The sequence below is a fragment of the Monodelphis domestica genome, chromosome 2 (assembly GCF_027887165.1).
Source record: "Monodelphis domestica isolate mMonDom1 chromosome 2, mMonDom1.pri, whole genome shotgun sequence".
NCBI classification, from domain to species: Eukaryota; Metazoa; Chordata; class Mammalia; order Didelphimorphia; family Didelphidae; genus Monodelphis; species Monodelphis domestica.
In genome coordinates this window covers 115549629-115564595 of record NC_077228.1, presented here as the reverse complement: position 1 = coordinate 115564595, position 14967 = coordinate 115549629, and the positions used below count along the sequence as shown (strand labels likewise).

General features: G+C 45.2%; 1 protein-coding gene across 3 annotated transcripts in view; it reads right to left on the bottom strand.

Moving 5' to 3' along the window:
• Positions 1-1053: 1053 nt before the first annotated feature.
• The window catches only part of CAMK1G (calcium/calmodulin dependent protein kinase IG), a 52164-nt gene continuing 38250 nt past the window's right edge, over positions 1054-14967 (bottom strand). For all 3 annotated transcript variants that reach the window (XM_056815877.1, XM_056815878.1, XM_056815879.1), the window contains 7 exons: positions 14136-14211; positions 13011-13123; positions 11940-12018; positions 6403-6490; positions 4246-4688; positions 3675-3810; positions 1054-1972 (listed from right to left, as the gene is read on the bottom strand). In XM_056815877.1, the coding sequence (XP_056671855.1) occupies positions 3720-3810; positions 4246-4688; positions 6403-6490; positions 11940-12018; positions 13011-13123; positions 14136-14211 (890 nt within the window). In that variant the 3' untranslated portion in view covers positions 1054-1972; positions 3675-3719. The remainder of the gene's footprint in view (positions 1973-3674; positions 3811-4245; positions 4689-6402; positions 6491-11939; positions 12019-13010; positions 13124-14135; positions 14212-14967) is intronic.

Sequence of the window (14967 nt, the reverse complement as noted above, 5' to 3'; positions counted from 1 at the left end):
ATTTCTCATCTATAAAATGAACTAGAGAAGGAAACAGCAAACCATTGCAGTATTTTTGTCTAGAAAACCTCCAACAGGGTCACCAAGAGTCCGACATAACTGAAGCGACTAATCAACAAAATGTGATGAAACAGGCTTGGACGGGTTAAGGGGCTAGCCTAAGATCATGAACTCAGTGAGATGGGCAGGAGAGGGCTATAGTAAAAAACAAAACACCATTGGCCTCAGATTCTGAGGATCTGGGCAATTTTATTGCCTCGGTGACTTTGATGAAGTTTCTTTCGTTTTCTTTAAACCCTCACCTTCCATCTTAAAATCTATACTGTGTATTGGTTCCAAGGCAGAAGAGTGGTAAGGCAATGGGAGGTTAAGTGACTTGCCCAGGGTCACACAGCTGGGAAGTGTCTGAGGTCAGATTTGAACCTAGGACCTCCCATCTCTAGGTCTAACTCTCAATCCACTGAGCTTACCCAGTTGCCCCCTGATGAAGGTTCTTCATCTCCCCTACTGTCAGCAAAAGGAGAGGACTGGATTAGATGGTATCAAGGGTTCCTTGAAACTCTAAATTTCTCCTACTAAATGACAGAGTGAGGGCTAGAATCCTGGGTTTCTGGAGCCCTGAAGCAGCATCTTTCCAAGAGCTCTTCCTTCTTTCATGTAGGGGTCACCGCTGAAACGGTAGATAAGGAAGGCTGGCTAGGAATGGTTCTTGCTGCTTCTGTCTAGCCCATTCTAACCTCCAGAAAGGTCATGGAGAATGATGAACAGGTCCTGTGATGGTGGCTGTGTGGGGAGCCAAGGACTCCGGTCCTTCCCTTTGGAAAGAGCTACCTGGGAGTAAGCCTGTGTTCTCACTTCCTTCAGTCTCCTCTTTGGCTGGAAGTGAGCGGGGATTCAGGGAAGGAATCTGATAGGGATGCCCAGGAGACAGAGACTGGTGTAAAATCTGTGGCATCACGGAATGGCCCCAGTGGGCTTTGCTTCAAGAAGAATGGGATGCCTTGCCTTGCCTGAGAATCCAGGGAGGCTGTAGAAAGAAACAGTGGAGGCTGGTAAAGAAAATATGTCCATTTTATTGAGCACAACACAGAAAGAGGACTGAAAGAGTAGAAGCCGTACCCAAGAGAAGGAAAAGGAATTAGAGGAGGAACTTCCGGGGAGAGAAAACTTCCGGGTTTTTAGATCTTTATTGGTCGAAATGAAAAAATAGCTCTCGATTTTATGTATTAATGGGGGCGGGGGTGATTGGGAATTGGGAAGGTGATCCCCAAAGAGGGGTCAAGTAGAAATTTATCTCGGTGTGGCTTTGGAGCCTGTGATATCACTGAGAGGGAGTGGGGAAAGGAAATGGTTCTGAAATAATCCTGGGAGAAGGTTGGCCTGTACTAGAAATTTGCCAGGGAGACAGGAAGAGCACGAGGAATTAACTGTCAAAACCCAATAAGAACATTCATGCTTGCACGCAGTTATGTAACAAGGGTCAACAAGAGAATGGAACTCGCCAGGGTGAAGGCCCAGGAGGTTTGTATTGGAAGCAGGTGGGTGGGAGCACGGGAACATAAGGCGATGGATGGTCCTTATGGCTTTGTCAAAAGGGATGCCATAGCTCAGCCAGCCTGTTCAGCTCTGCACAACACATGGACCTGTGAGAAGAGCAATCTATGTACACTGAACAGAGGGTGATGGGGATGGGGGTGGAGGCTGGGGGTAGAGTGGGGCAATCGCATTGAGGAGATCTGGAAGTCGGAGGATCCTTTCCACCTGCCACTAGCCTCACCAGAGACCTTTCCACTGTGCAGCTTGCTCCTGGTGGACCTGGGCTACTGACCATCCAGCCTGCTGCTTTGTCACCAGAAAATGCCCCGGGATAGGCCCTGCTCTTCTCCTGAGGGCTCTTTGGGCTTGCTCCTGTTTTCTTCATTTCAGGGTGTTTTTCTGGTCTGGAAGTGCAGAGGAGAGTCCCTTATCTTTCCTGCAAAAAGAAAATGGAGGAGTATCAGGGCAAGAGAGAGAGAGGGAGACAGACAGACAGACAGAGAGACAGAGAGAGAAAGAAAGAGAGAGAATAAGAGAGAGAGGGGAGAGATCGAGAAGAGAGAGAGACAGACAGAGAAAGAGAGAATGAGAGAGAGAGGAGACAGACAGACAGACAGACAGAGAGAGACAGAGAGAGAAAGAAAGAGAGAATAAGAGAGAGAGGGGAGAGATCGAGAAGAGAGAGAGACAGACAGAGAATGAGAGAGAGAGGGGAGACAGACAGACAGACAGACAGAGAAAGAAAGAGAGAGAATAAGAGAGAGAGGGGAGAGATCGAGAAGAGAGAGAGACAGACAGAGAAAGAGAGAATGAGAGAGAGAGGAGACAGACAGACAGACAGACAGACAGAGACAGAGAGAGGGGGGAGTTGCCACCTCCAGCATGTTCCCCAGGCTTCCTCCCTATCTTTCTCCTCCTCTCTTGGTTCTCAGCATTGACCCTTGAGGGACAGTGTGATAGGAGAAACCTGCCCTTCAGGCAAAGCCAGTGCCTCTCCTAGTGTTCCATATTTGTGCATTGCCATTCTTTGCATTTAGAATCAAAGCTGGTAAGAAGTCCAAAAATGTATGTCTCATTCTGGAATATGATGGGCTCAGGTAATCGCTAAGGTTCCTCCTTGTGATTCTGCTGTACAGATGGGGAAACTGAGGTCCAGGGAGGTTGTGGCTAGAGTATGATACAGTAGTAGTAGTAGTAGCAATAATAATAATAATAAAAATAATAACAATGGTTAGCATTTATATTGTACTCTGGTTTGCAAAGCACTTTAAACATGTTCCCTCATTTGGTCCTCACAACAACCCTCCGAAGCAGATGCCCTTTATTGTTGTTCAGCTGTTTCAATTGTATCTGACTTTTTATGACCCCAATTTTGGGGTTTTCTTGGCAAAGATTCTGGAGTGGTTGGCCATTTCTTTCTCCAGCTCATTTTACAGATGAGGAAACTGAGGCAAACAGGGTTAGGTGACTTGTCTCAGGTCACACAAGCTAGTTTACTACTTACTCCTCCAGCTCATTTTAAAGATTGGGAAATGGGGGCAAACAGGGTTAAGTGATTTGCTCAGAGACACGCAGCTAGTAAATGTCTCAGGCTAGATAACTCAGGACAGGAGTTGAACCCACGTCTTCTGAGGCCAAGGATGCACTACTTCTAAGACATCCATTGGGATGTCCCTTAGACAAGGGCGGGATGAGGGGAGTCCTGAGGGCTACAATTAATTCGAATACCCAGGGTCAGGTCCAAGGTCTGGCTCTCTCCCCAGCATTTCCCAGATCACAGCCTTATTAGCCCCCTTGGACATACTACAGGGAATATTTTCTCTATCCCTTTCACCTTTCCCTGACTCACTTGAATCATTAAAGAAGGCATCTCGGGCCCAGGAGGAAGGAGAACCTCTGGGATCAGAACAATGTCATTTTGTACTTGAATTCAGATATAACAACACCCCATCCCCTCATCCTAACAGCCTGGTGTGCTTGGGATAACAGTCGCATATTTTGTACATTTTTAAGCATCCTGCAGTTCAGGGCACCCAGGACAAGTGCCTCCTCGGTACATCTTCTCTTCTGACCCAATCCTATTCTCCTCATTTGAAATCACCACCTGGGAGGGAATCTCCAGCCTTGGGCAAGCTTACCGAAAAAAAAATTGTTGAGAAAACGCGAGACGAGGGCACCGTGGATCACATGATCAGACAGACTCCAGTCTGCCCCGAACGGCAGTGAGAATGGTGACTGCTTTTAACAGGGACCATAACCTCTGACTTGAAGTTCCTGCCAAGGAAAATAACCCGGAAGAGCTTTTAGGAAGAGGAGTGTGTCCTGAGGGAGAGTTAGCTGCCGAGAGAAAGATCAATTCCTGCTGCCTTCTCCATTTCTCCAGTCTCTACTATCCCTTCCCTGAGCTCGAAAGCAATCCAACAACCACCCATAACAAGCACATTCAGGGTTCCCTTTCCTCCCTCTGTCCCAGGGGTCCTTAACATTTTGGGGGGCCATGAACCCCTTTGGCACACTGGTAGTGCCCACGGACCCCTTCTAGGGTTTAAAATGCATTCAATAAAATCCATAAAAGTACAAAGGAAACCAATCATCTTGAAGTGAAGATGTATATGTTTTTCCCACCCAAAGTTCACGGATTTCCTAAAATCTAACCCTGGATCTCTCGATTGCAGGCTAAGGATCCCGCTTCGGACTATTTCTGCTTACTGTTTTTTGTTGGCCTTTTTGAAGAGTGCTGGTTCGGAGCCAAAGGATGCCTTTCCGGTCTCCCCGCTGCTCAGACAGCTGGAGCAGCAGCCACAGGGCCCCCTGCCCAGGGCCCTGTGGTGCATGGGAACGAGGCTGCTGCTGATCTGCAGGGAGCCATTGATTAGGCAATTGACGGACTTGCTCTCAGAGATGGTGCTGTTCAGGGCGGGGTGACAGGGGCCATGCTGGCAGGGTATCCAGGTGGATATGGGAGCTGCCAGCTTCTTGCCCAGAGGAGGGGCCTTGGGGCTGCTGAGCACGGGGGCGCTGGACCCGGAGAGCTCAGATGTCTGCACGGCGGCGGGTCGAGCCCCTTCTGACTCTCGGCGGGCCTCGGAGGCATGCTGGTTCATGTGTAGTTTTCTCATATGATGGACCACAGCGGCGGCATTGAAGGCTTGCTGAGGGAAGACAGGACACCCGTCTCCTGTGCAATTTGGGGGCCTCTGGGGGCTTGGGTCCCCCCTTGCTTTTGCCGTCCCAGGCCTTGGTATATACCAATTCCTGCCTTAGAGGAGGGAGAACTCCCAAATACAGGGCTAGCAAGAGAAATTGGGGATCCCATCTCCTTCCTGGAGAACAACTAGCTTTTGGTTCAGACAAGCATTTATCATCGCTTACTTTACGCCCAATACTGCGCTAAGGGCTGGGGATGCCAAGGAGGGCAAAAAATACTGTCACTGCCATCATAGAGCTGGCGTTCAAATGAGCAAGAAAGCATGTCCATATCTGTACATAAAGGGGGTTATTATTGAGTTATTATTGTCATTTCTCTCTCCTTGTGACCTTATTTGGGGTTTTCTCAGCAAGGATACTGGAATGGTTTGCCATTTCTTTCTCCAGCTCATTTTGCAGATAAGGAAACTAAGGCCAATGAGGTTAAGTGACTTTACCAGGGTCACACAGCGAGGCAGTGTCTGAAGCCAGATTTGAATCCAGGTCTTCCTGACTCCAGGCCTGGCATTCTATCCACTGGGCCATCTTGCTGCCCGTGTACTGGGTAGATGAAAGGTAATCTCAGAAGGAAGGCAATTAGCAGGTTAGGGATAGGGAGGGGTCTCTTATAGAAGGTTGGAATGGAGCTGAGCCTTGAAAGAAGGCAGGAAAGCTACAGGATGGAGATGAGGAGGCAGAACATTCCAGGCATGAAGGATGGTCAATATAGAAACACAGAATCAGGAGATGGGGTAATGGGTGGGGAGCATCAAGATCACTTTACAGCTGGATTATATTTTGCATGGAGGGAGTCAAGAATAATAAGACTGGGGGGCAGATGGGTAGCTCAGTGGATTGAGAGCCAGGCCTAGGGACGAGAGGTCCTAGGTTCAAATCTGGCCTCAGACACTTCCCAGCTGTGTGACCCTGGGCAAGTCACTTGACCCCCATTGTCTAGCCTTTACCACTCTTCTGTCTTGGAGTCAATAGACAGTATTGACTCCAAGACAGAAGGTAAGGGTTTAAAACAACAACAAAAGAATAAGAAGACTGGAAGAGGCCATGTATCTTCCTGAACAGTAAAGGCTACATGGATTCACTGAAGAAACTGAGAAAAACTTAGTGGGCAGAGTAGAGTATAAATTCCTTAAAGGAAGGGAGTTTCCATCTTTATCTTTGTAGCCTCAGCATGTAGCCCAAGGACTTAAGCAAACAGTATGTGTTTAATAAATGCTTGTTGAATGGTTGGTGAACACGATGGCTTCAATATAGGAAAGAAAGACTGCCCTGTGCCAGAGTGCTTGGCCCCAATGGGCAGAATTAGGAGTAACAACCAAAAAGTGATTTAAAAAAAAAAGGCAGGTTTGGCTCAATATTAGGAAAATCTTCCTCATAATGAGGACTCTCCAACAATGGAACGGACTGATTAGGAGCACAAGTTGTACCTAAGAATGGAAGATGGATGGCCATTTTTGGGGGGTGATATTGAAGGAAGCTATGCTTCAGGGAGGGTTTGAAGATGATAATGACTATGATTCATCAAACTGGAATTTTATGATTCTCTGAAGCCCCAAGGCAGGAAGGAGCCCCTTCAGAGTCTTCTCTGAGTCTGAAAGTGATTTTTTAAAATCTGTTTGAAGAAGGAAGCTCCCTGCCCATCACCCAAAGGGGACAGCTTACCCTCCATTTGCTCTTGGCGAAATTCTTTTGGATCTGGAGGCTGACAGATGGGTAGATGTCCCTGTGAAGGGCAGTGTTTCCATCAATCCTATAGGAAAGGAGAAATGGAGAGAAGCTGGTAGGTATTTCTTGTCTGTTGTTCAGTTGTTTCAGTTGTCTGATTCTTTGTGGCCCTGTTTGAGGTTTTCTAGACAAAGATACTGGTTTGCTATTTCCTTCTCCAGCTCATTTTATAGATGAGAAATTGAGGAAAACAGGGTTAAGAAACTCGTCAGATTCACTCACCTAGTATCTGAGGTCATATTTGAACTCAAATCTTCCTGACTCCAGGCTCAGCACTCTTATCTACTTTGCCACCTAGCTGCCCTAGCTATTTCTCTTACTTGAATGGAATTGGGGGAGAAGGACAATTCTGCCAGCACTAGAGCAGAAGGCAGTGTTGTGTGACTATGAGAGAAAGCCCAGCCTCTATTCCAGTAGAGTGGAGAGCATGGCTCCCTTGCATAGGTACATTCAGCCAAAGGTCTCCTATGCTGGAGGGACTGTAATCTTCAGTTCCAGGTGATCAGAGGAAGTCAAGAATGGGTCTTAAGGAAAACCTAGGCTGCTTCTACCTCTCTGTGCTCCCTTTCTCAAAGCTCAGTCATGCTTTCCTCACTGACCTCTTTCTCTCTCTCTCTCTGTCTCTCTCTGTCTCTCTCTGTCTGTCTCTCTGTCTTTCTCTCTGTCTCTCTCTCTCTGTCTCTCTCTGTCTCTGGCTCTCTCTCTGTCTCTGTCTCTGTCTCTGTCTCTGTCTCTGTCTCTGTCTCTCTCTCTGTCTGTCTCTCTGTCTCTCCCTCTCTCTCTCTCTCTCTCTCTCTCTCTCTCTCTCTCTCTCTCTGTCTGTCTCTCTGTCTCTCTCTGACTCTGTCTCTGTCTCTCTCTGTCTCTCTCTCTCTTTCTCTCTGTCTCTCTCTGGCTCTGCCTCTGTCTCTGTCTGTCTCTGTCTCTCTGTCTCTCTGTCTCTCTGTCTCTGACTCTGTCTCTGGCTCTGTCTATTTAAACCTTTACCTTCTGTTTTAGAATCAGTACTAAATATATGTTCCAAGGCAGAAGAGCAGTAAGGGCTAGGCAATGGGGGTTAAGTGACTTGTCCAGGGTCACCCAGTTAGAAAGCATTTGAGGCTGGATTTGAAACCAGGATCTTTTGTCTCTGTGCCTGCCTCTCTATCCACAGAACCACCTCGTTGCTCCTTAATCTTTTATTTATTATATATGTCACCTCTGACTTTACCTGTCAACCAACAAGTTTTTTTGGGAATGCTTACTAGCTGGCCAGTCCTGCACATGATGCACCAGGGGATTGTGATTGAGAAATATGAAATGAGATCCCTTCCTTCAAAGAGTTTATAGTCTAACTGGAGAAATGACACACACATAAAACAATTAGAGAAAATTTAGCAAAAAGTGTCATAAAAGGTCAGAGAGGTGGAAGATTAGTGTTGGTTGGAGTGGGCACGAAGGCTTTGTGGAAGGGGCTTAACTTGCAGATCCAGCTCAAACACGTGTTAGCTATGTAACTCAGGGGAAATCATTTCCCCTTTCTGCACCTCAGTTTCTTTGCCTGTAAAATGAAAGAGTAGATTAGACGTTCTTTAAGAGGTCTTCTTGCTCTGACATCCTGATGTGGGACTTAGCTGGAACCTGAGGGATCATCTGGATAGGCAGAGCTGATGGGAGAGGGTTCCACTTAAGGCAGGGAGCCATGGCCGTGGGAATGAACACGGCATGTTTAGGGAAGCAAAACAAGCTTGGTCAAAGCAGAGGATTCTGTAGGATCATAGATTTAGGGATGGAAGAGGCCTTAGACAGTATCAAGTATGGGCCCCCTTTTCTGTGTTTGCCTCTCATCTATCTCTATCAGCCAGACCTTTCTAAATTCTGGCTCTTCTCTCTTTCTCTGTCTTTATCTTTCTCTTTTCCTCTCCTCCAGTCTCTCTCCCTCTCTTTCTCCGTTTGCCTCTCATCTATCTGCATCAGTTCTCTCTGTTTGCTCATCATCTATCTCTATCAGTTAAGGCTCTCTTTCTCTACCTGACAATTATCTATTTATATCTATCTATCAGGTAGATTTATCTTTCTGTCTGCCTGCCTGTCTTGGTCTGTCTGTTTGCCTGTTTCTGTCATCTATCATCAAGGGAAGCTACATGGTTCAGTGGATAGAGGGCTGAGTCTCAAGTCAGGAAGATCAGAGTTCAAATCCAGCCTTAGATCCTTTATAGGGTGTGTGACTCTGGGCAAGCTGCTTAATCTCTGTTTGTCTTAATCTGCTGGAAAAGGAAAAGGCAAACCACTCCAGTATCTTTGCCAAGATAGATAGTATATATGGGGTCATAAGGAGTTGGACATGATTAAATAACAATGAACTAATATATATATATATATATCTGTATCTCTCCTCTGTCTCTGTCTCTCTGTGTCTGAGTCTCTCTCTCTCTCCTTTCTCCATCTCTCTCTTCTCTTTGTCTCTCTCCCCTTCTCTCTCTGTTTCTCTCTCCTCCCTCTGTCTCTCCTTCTCTCTGTTTCTCTCTTTCTGTGTCTCTCTCTGTCTCTGTGTCTCTCTCTTCTCTCTCTGTCTCTTTTGTTTCTCTTGTCTCTGACTCTCTCCCCTTCTCTCCTCTCCCTCTCTCCCTCTCCCTCCCTTCCCCTCTCTCCCTCCCTCTCTCTCTCCTTCTCACTGTCTCTGTCTCTCTCCCCTTCTCTCCTCTCTCTCTCCCACTCTCTCTCTCCCCCTCGCTCTCTGTCTCTGTCTCTGTCTCTCTCTGTCTCTCTGTCTCTGTCTCTCTGTCTCTGTCTCTCTCTGTCTCTGTCTCTCTCTGTCTCTCTGTCTCTGTCTCTCTCTGTCTCTCTGTCTCTGTCTCTCTCTGTCTCCATGTCTCTGTCTCTCTCTGTCTCTCTGTCTCTGTCTCTCTCTCTCTCTGTCTCTCTCTCTCTCTCTCCTTCTCACTCTCTGTCTCTCTTGGCCTCTGTCTTGTGATATTGAAATCACCTTAAAAGACTGATATAAGTTTTGAAATTCACAGTCTCTCTCTGCTGTCTCTGTCTGCCTCTCCTTTCTCTCTCTGTCTCTCCTCTCTCTGTCTCTGAAAATTTATTAAAAGAAAATCAACAAGCATTTGCTCTCTCCTCCTGGGATAGGGGAGGGGTGAGGATTTAACAAGATGGTCAAGCAAAACTCTCATTACTGATCAACCCTCTTATTTTATAGGGGAAGAAAAGTAACAGAGTTAACTGACTTCTATAGGGTCATGCAGTTTGCAAGTGTCTAAGACCAAATTTGAACTCAGGTCTTCCTGGCTCAATGTCCAGTCACAGAACCATCTAGCTAGCTTTGTGGTGCCCAGATGTCTATAAGTGGGTTAGCAGTAGTAAATAATCCTGATTGAGGAAAGGGGTAATCACATTATAGATTTTCTTGAAATCCAGGGAGAAGGAATTTGATTGATGCAGCAGGAAATATTATAGGGAAATATCATAGGTTCTTTAGTAAGAGAGGAACAGACAAAGAAATGTCTAAGGACCCAGTTGGCATCCACCTGCCTTTATAAATGTGATTTTGTATGTCTTCTTTTTTTTAAAACTCTTAAATACTGAGTATTGGTCCCAAGGCAGAGGAGCAGTAAGGGCTAGGCAATTGAGGTTGAGTGACTTGCTCAGGGTCACACAGCTAGGAAGTGTCTGAGGCCAGATTTGAACCCAGGACCTCTTGTCTCTAGGCCTGGCTTTAATCCATTGAGTTACTGAGTTGTGCCCTGTAAGTAGTCTTTTTTTCTTAAATCCTTACCTTCTGTATTATAATCAATACTGTGTATTGGTTTTAAGACAGAATATTGGTAAGAGCCAGGCAACAGGGGTTAAGTGACTTGCCCAGGGTCACACAGCTAGGAAGTGTCTGAATCCAGATTTGAACCCAGGATCTCCTATCTTATGGCCTGGCTTTCAATCCACTGAGCCATATAGCTACATCCCACCAATTATTCTTAGGTAATTTCATACATTCATATCCAGACCTCTTCCTTCTCCTCTTCATCCTTGATTAGAGTAAAAACTCCCAGAGGGCAGAGAGTAGAGATTCTCATTTCGTGTTTTTCCTTTCTTCCTCACTGTCCCTGCCTCCTCCACTGCACCAAACACAAGACTCCCAAAGGGAGTTCAATAACACTGCCTTCTGATGTATGCACTTGGCAATGTATCCTTTATTTGTTCCATGGAGACAGCCAACCTGGAGGGGTCTGTCTTTTTCCAATCCACTGAATTAAATTGAGATGTCCTTGCCAGCTTTTCACATCCCTCACTGCCCTGTAGAATGATGTTGGTGCTGCAGAAGATCTAATTCCAGATAGATGGAGATTAAATGATTGGAAGGGCTCTCAGCAGAGCAGTGAACAGAAAGAAGATATTCTCAAGGTCCCGCCCCATTCGGTGCTGGTTTCATCTCTTCTGGAGTACTTTGTTTGGATCTGGGCACCATATTTTAGTGAGGGGGACATTGACAGACTCACAGAGCATCCAGACAAGAGTGTCCAAGTCAAATCAACAAGCATATATCAAAGCCCTATTACTATGTGTCAGCCAAGATGGTGAAAGGATGGGTGCTCATACCATTGGAAGATTAGTTAAAGTCATTGGAAAGAGGACAGCTACATGGTTCAGTGGATAGAGACCCAGGTCTGGATTCAGGAGGTCCTGGGTTCAAATCTGACCTCAGACACTTCCTAGTTGTGTGCCCTGGGCAAGCCACTTAACTCCACTTACTTAGCCTTTACCGCTCTTCTGTCTTGGAACCAATACACAGTATTAATTTTAAGATGGAAGGAAGGGTTTTAAAATAAATAATTTAAGAGTTGAAATTAGGAGACATAATTGCAGTGGTCAAGAATCTGAAAGGCTGGCATGTGGATAAAAAGGGTTTGCCAGGACCCCAGGAAGGTCTAAATAGGAACAATGGTTAGAAGTTACAAAGAGGCAGATTTTAATTTCAGGTAAAGAAAAACTTCCTAAAAACTAGAGTTACTCAAATGCAGAAGGCACCACTTCAAGAAGAAGTCAGCTTATGGTCTTAGATTTAGAAGCAGAAGGGATCTGAGACCATTTAGCCCAAACTGCTCTTTACAGATGACAGGGAGGCCCAGGGAGGGTGAGTGTCTTTTCTGTGGTCAGAAAGCTAACCACACCAGAAGCAAGATTTGAACTCAGGCACTTTGACTCTAGAGCAAGCACCTATTTCAATTTATAACGGTTCCCCAAGACTAGAATTCTTCCCAAAGATGCCAGATCTGTTGTCAGCTAGACTGTAGAAGGGATTCCTATTCAGGTATGAGTTAGACCAAATGATTTTTGAGACCTCTTCCAAGTCAGAAATTCTCCATCTATAATCCTAGGACATGGTGAGAGTTTTATAATAGCTAGGCAAGAATTCTGAAAGTTGAGATTCTGAAATGAGGCTTCTGACCCTTGGCCGTGACTCAGAGGGCAGGCCCACACTGAACCCCACTCACCAGGGGTGACTCAGAGCCTTCTCGCAGGTGTACCTCTCACTGGGGTCCTTCTCCAACAAGTGGCAAATGAAATCTTTGGCTGTGGGGAAAAATCAAAGATGCAACAACTAATAAGCAGACTTCCTGACTGATGGAAATGAATTCTCAGGCTGGTGAGTGGGAGCAAATGCATAACTGGCTAATTTTCTAAAGTGGCAATTTCGAATATCTAGAGGGAAAAAAATCCCACAACTCAACCTACCATCAACTACTCAAAGAGGAGAGGTTAAAAGGAATCTCTCCCACACACACATGCACGTGTCCAAACATATGCATAAGTATACGTGTGCACACGGACGCCCACATGAACACTGGGTGCTTTCAGGTTTGGTCCTTAACTTCTTGACTCAACAAATATTTCTTAAATGACTACTGAATCAGAGAACATCAAAACTGGCAGGAACCACAGTTGTTGGTCAATCAAACCCTCTTGTTTTACAGATATGGAAACTAAGATCTGAAGAGATAAGGGGAATTATTCATAAGATTAAACATGGGCAAGTAGAAGGGTCCAGACTAGAAACTGGGGCTCCTTCTCCCCATGGCAGGGCTGTTTCTTCTATATTGCGATGCCTTTACCATAGCCAGGGCTTCTCCTGGCATGGCAATATTCTTCTATCTTGGCATCCAAGGTTTTGACTATGCCAGACCTGCCCAGGACACCGTCTTCTGCTCAGTTTTGCCCTCTTGACATCTCATCTCATCTCTCTTGCTCTCCCTTCCCTACTCCCCATTTTTAGGTATATGCTAGTAACAGGGAGCTAGAGTAGGTTAAACTCAAGATTAAAGAAACATAAGATTTTACCCTGTTTTTAAAGGAGTTAAGCTTTGCATAATGCCCAGGGATCTTTGGCGTGGGGGTGGGGGAACCATGATCCTGATATATTACTTCACTTGCTTACTTTTGCTCCTTTTCCCCATTTCCTAGTCTAGACCCCCCATCCCCTGGGCCAGATGGATCCTAGGGGTACAAAGAGAAGGAAGAACTGGCAGTTCTATCCCTCTGACTGATATACCCAAGAGGTACCTTACCCGACTCAGAAATGTCATCCCAGAAGGGAGATTCAAATTCATAATAGCCTTCCTTGATCTTCTCAAACAACTTGGATTCTGTTTCCTCATAGAAGGGGGGGTACCCACACAGTCTGCAAAACACACCAGGAGAAAAAGGCAGCTTATTCTTTGGTCATCTCCTTGTGACCAGTCTTCTCTTCCCTCTTTCCTTGTACTGCTCAAATGGAGGGTGGAGGACCATGGGGCTGGGCAGCATGGAGGGACATCAGCTTCTAATCTAAGAATGATACAAGTTCCGTAGAAGCTTACTAGCTGAAATCAGAGATAGTTTTATCCATTGGCTGGCTGGCATGGTCAGCCCAAGAAAGGCTCTACCTCTTCCAGCATCCCTGCCCAGTGTTTTTTACTTGCTGGCTGAAATTCCTTTAACAGGTGGATATCTTTCCCACTATAAGAGATCAGGATTTAAGTACAACTGTATACTAACTGTGTGTGACCTTGGGCAAGTCACATAACCTCTATGGGCCTCAGTTTCCTCATCTGTAAGGTGAGGACACTGGGCTAGATATCCTCTGAGGTTCTAAATATTTATATCTAAAATATTTTATTTATATCTAAATATTCTTAAATTCTAAATATTTTTACATAATCAGATTATCCAAGGGAGAGGGACATCATGTACAAACTCATGCTAGGGTAGGAAAGGCTGGTCTGAAATAATATTTTAAAGAGGGAAGAGAGGAGAACATGATGATCCTCAGCACCTGAAAAACAAGCATGTGTATTTATATATTTTTTATTGGGAACCATAGAAAGATAAAGGTTCACAGAAGAAGGAAACTTGTATCACTGGCAATGTTTTTTCCTCACAATTTTGTTTTGGTCTACCTTCAGTTGGAATAAATAGGGTAGAAGAAGTAAATAAAGAGATAGAGTTTGCTATTCAGTTATTCATTGCTATTCAGTTGAGCAGATTCTTTACATTTGGGCTCTCAGGGACAAGAGGAAGGCATTTAAACTAAGGGGATGAAAACAATTTTCTTTGAAACATAGTTGAGCACTGAAAAGAGAAGTTTTGGGCAGCCAGGCTGGAGCTGGGTGCAGGTCCTTGGGATTATGTGGGAGACCACAACTTCTACTCACAAAATGTAGGTGATGACTCCGATGGACCAGCAATCCACAGCCTTGCTGTATGGCTTCTGAGCTAACACCTCTGGAGCTATGGAAAACCAAACACTCAGTTAGGGAAATGGACTGTGTAATAGATACCTCTCTTAGGAGAATTATGATAACAGGATAGGGACACCAGGAAGCAAGCTGGAGGGAAGACTGGATCTTCCCCCCCCCCCACTTCCTATTCTCTTCTCAACTGATTTGAATGATCTTCTCAGAATGGTAAGGTTGAAGGTTTCTTATAATAACTTATTCTCACCCTCAAATTCTTTAACTAAGAAGTTTTATTCTTTAAGGTAAAGGAGGTAGGGAGATGGGAGGGGGAGAGAGGAAAATAGTTTTCTCTAACTTCCTATATTTCCCTGTTGATTGGAGATTTCTCAATGTGTTCAACTCAGAAAATAAAATTATTTTTCTCTAAGGGGAGATGTTGATAGCAAATGGCTGGCAGAGTTTCTTCTGAGCTAAGCTCCAAAAGTCTTCTCAGTACTCAGTCAGATAAATAATCATTGACCAAGAGAGGGAGTCAGGCTTCTATCTTCTTCCCAACAGTCAGAAGAGAAGTGTTTCAAAACAGCTCAAGCTGCCCAACTGCTTCCTTTAAGATTCCATGGAACTGTGACTCCATCTCAGTTGACTGGCAGTTGCCAAAGTTCCAAGCCTCTTGCTTTTCAGCTGATCCATTTTGTATTTCTCAAAATCCTCATTAACAACTGGAAGAATCTTGAATTTAGGGAAAGAGTTCCCAAGGAGTCTAGTTAAACTAGCTTGATAAAGCTAGTTTTTTCACATTACGTAACAC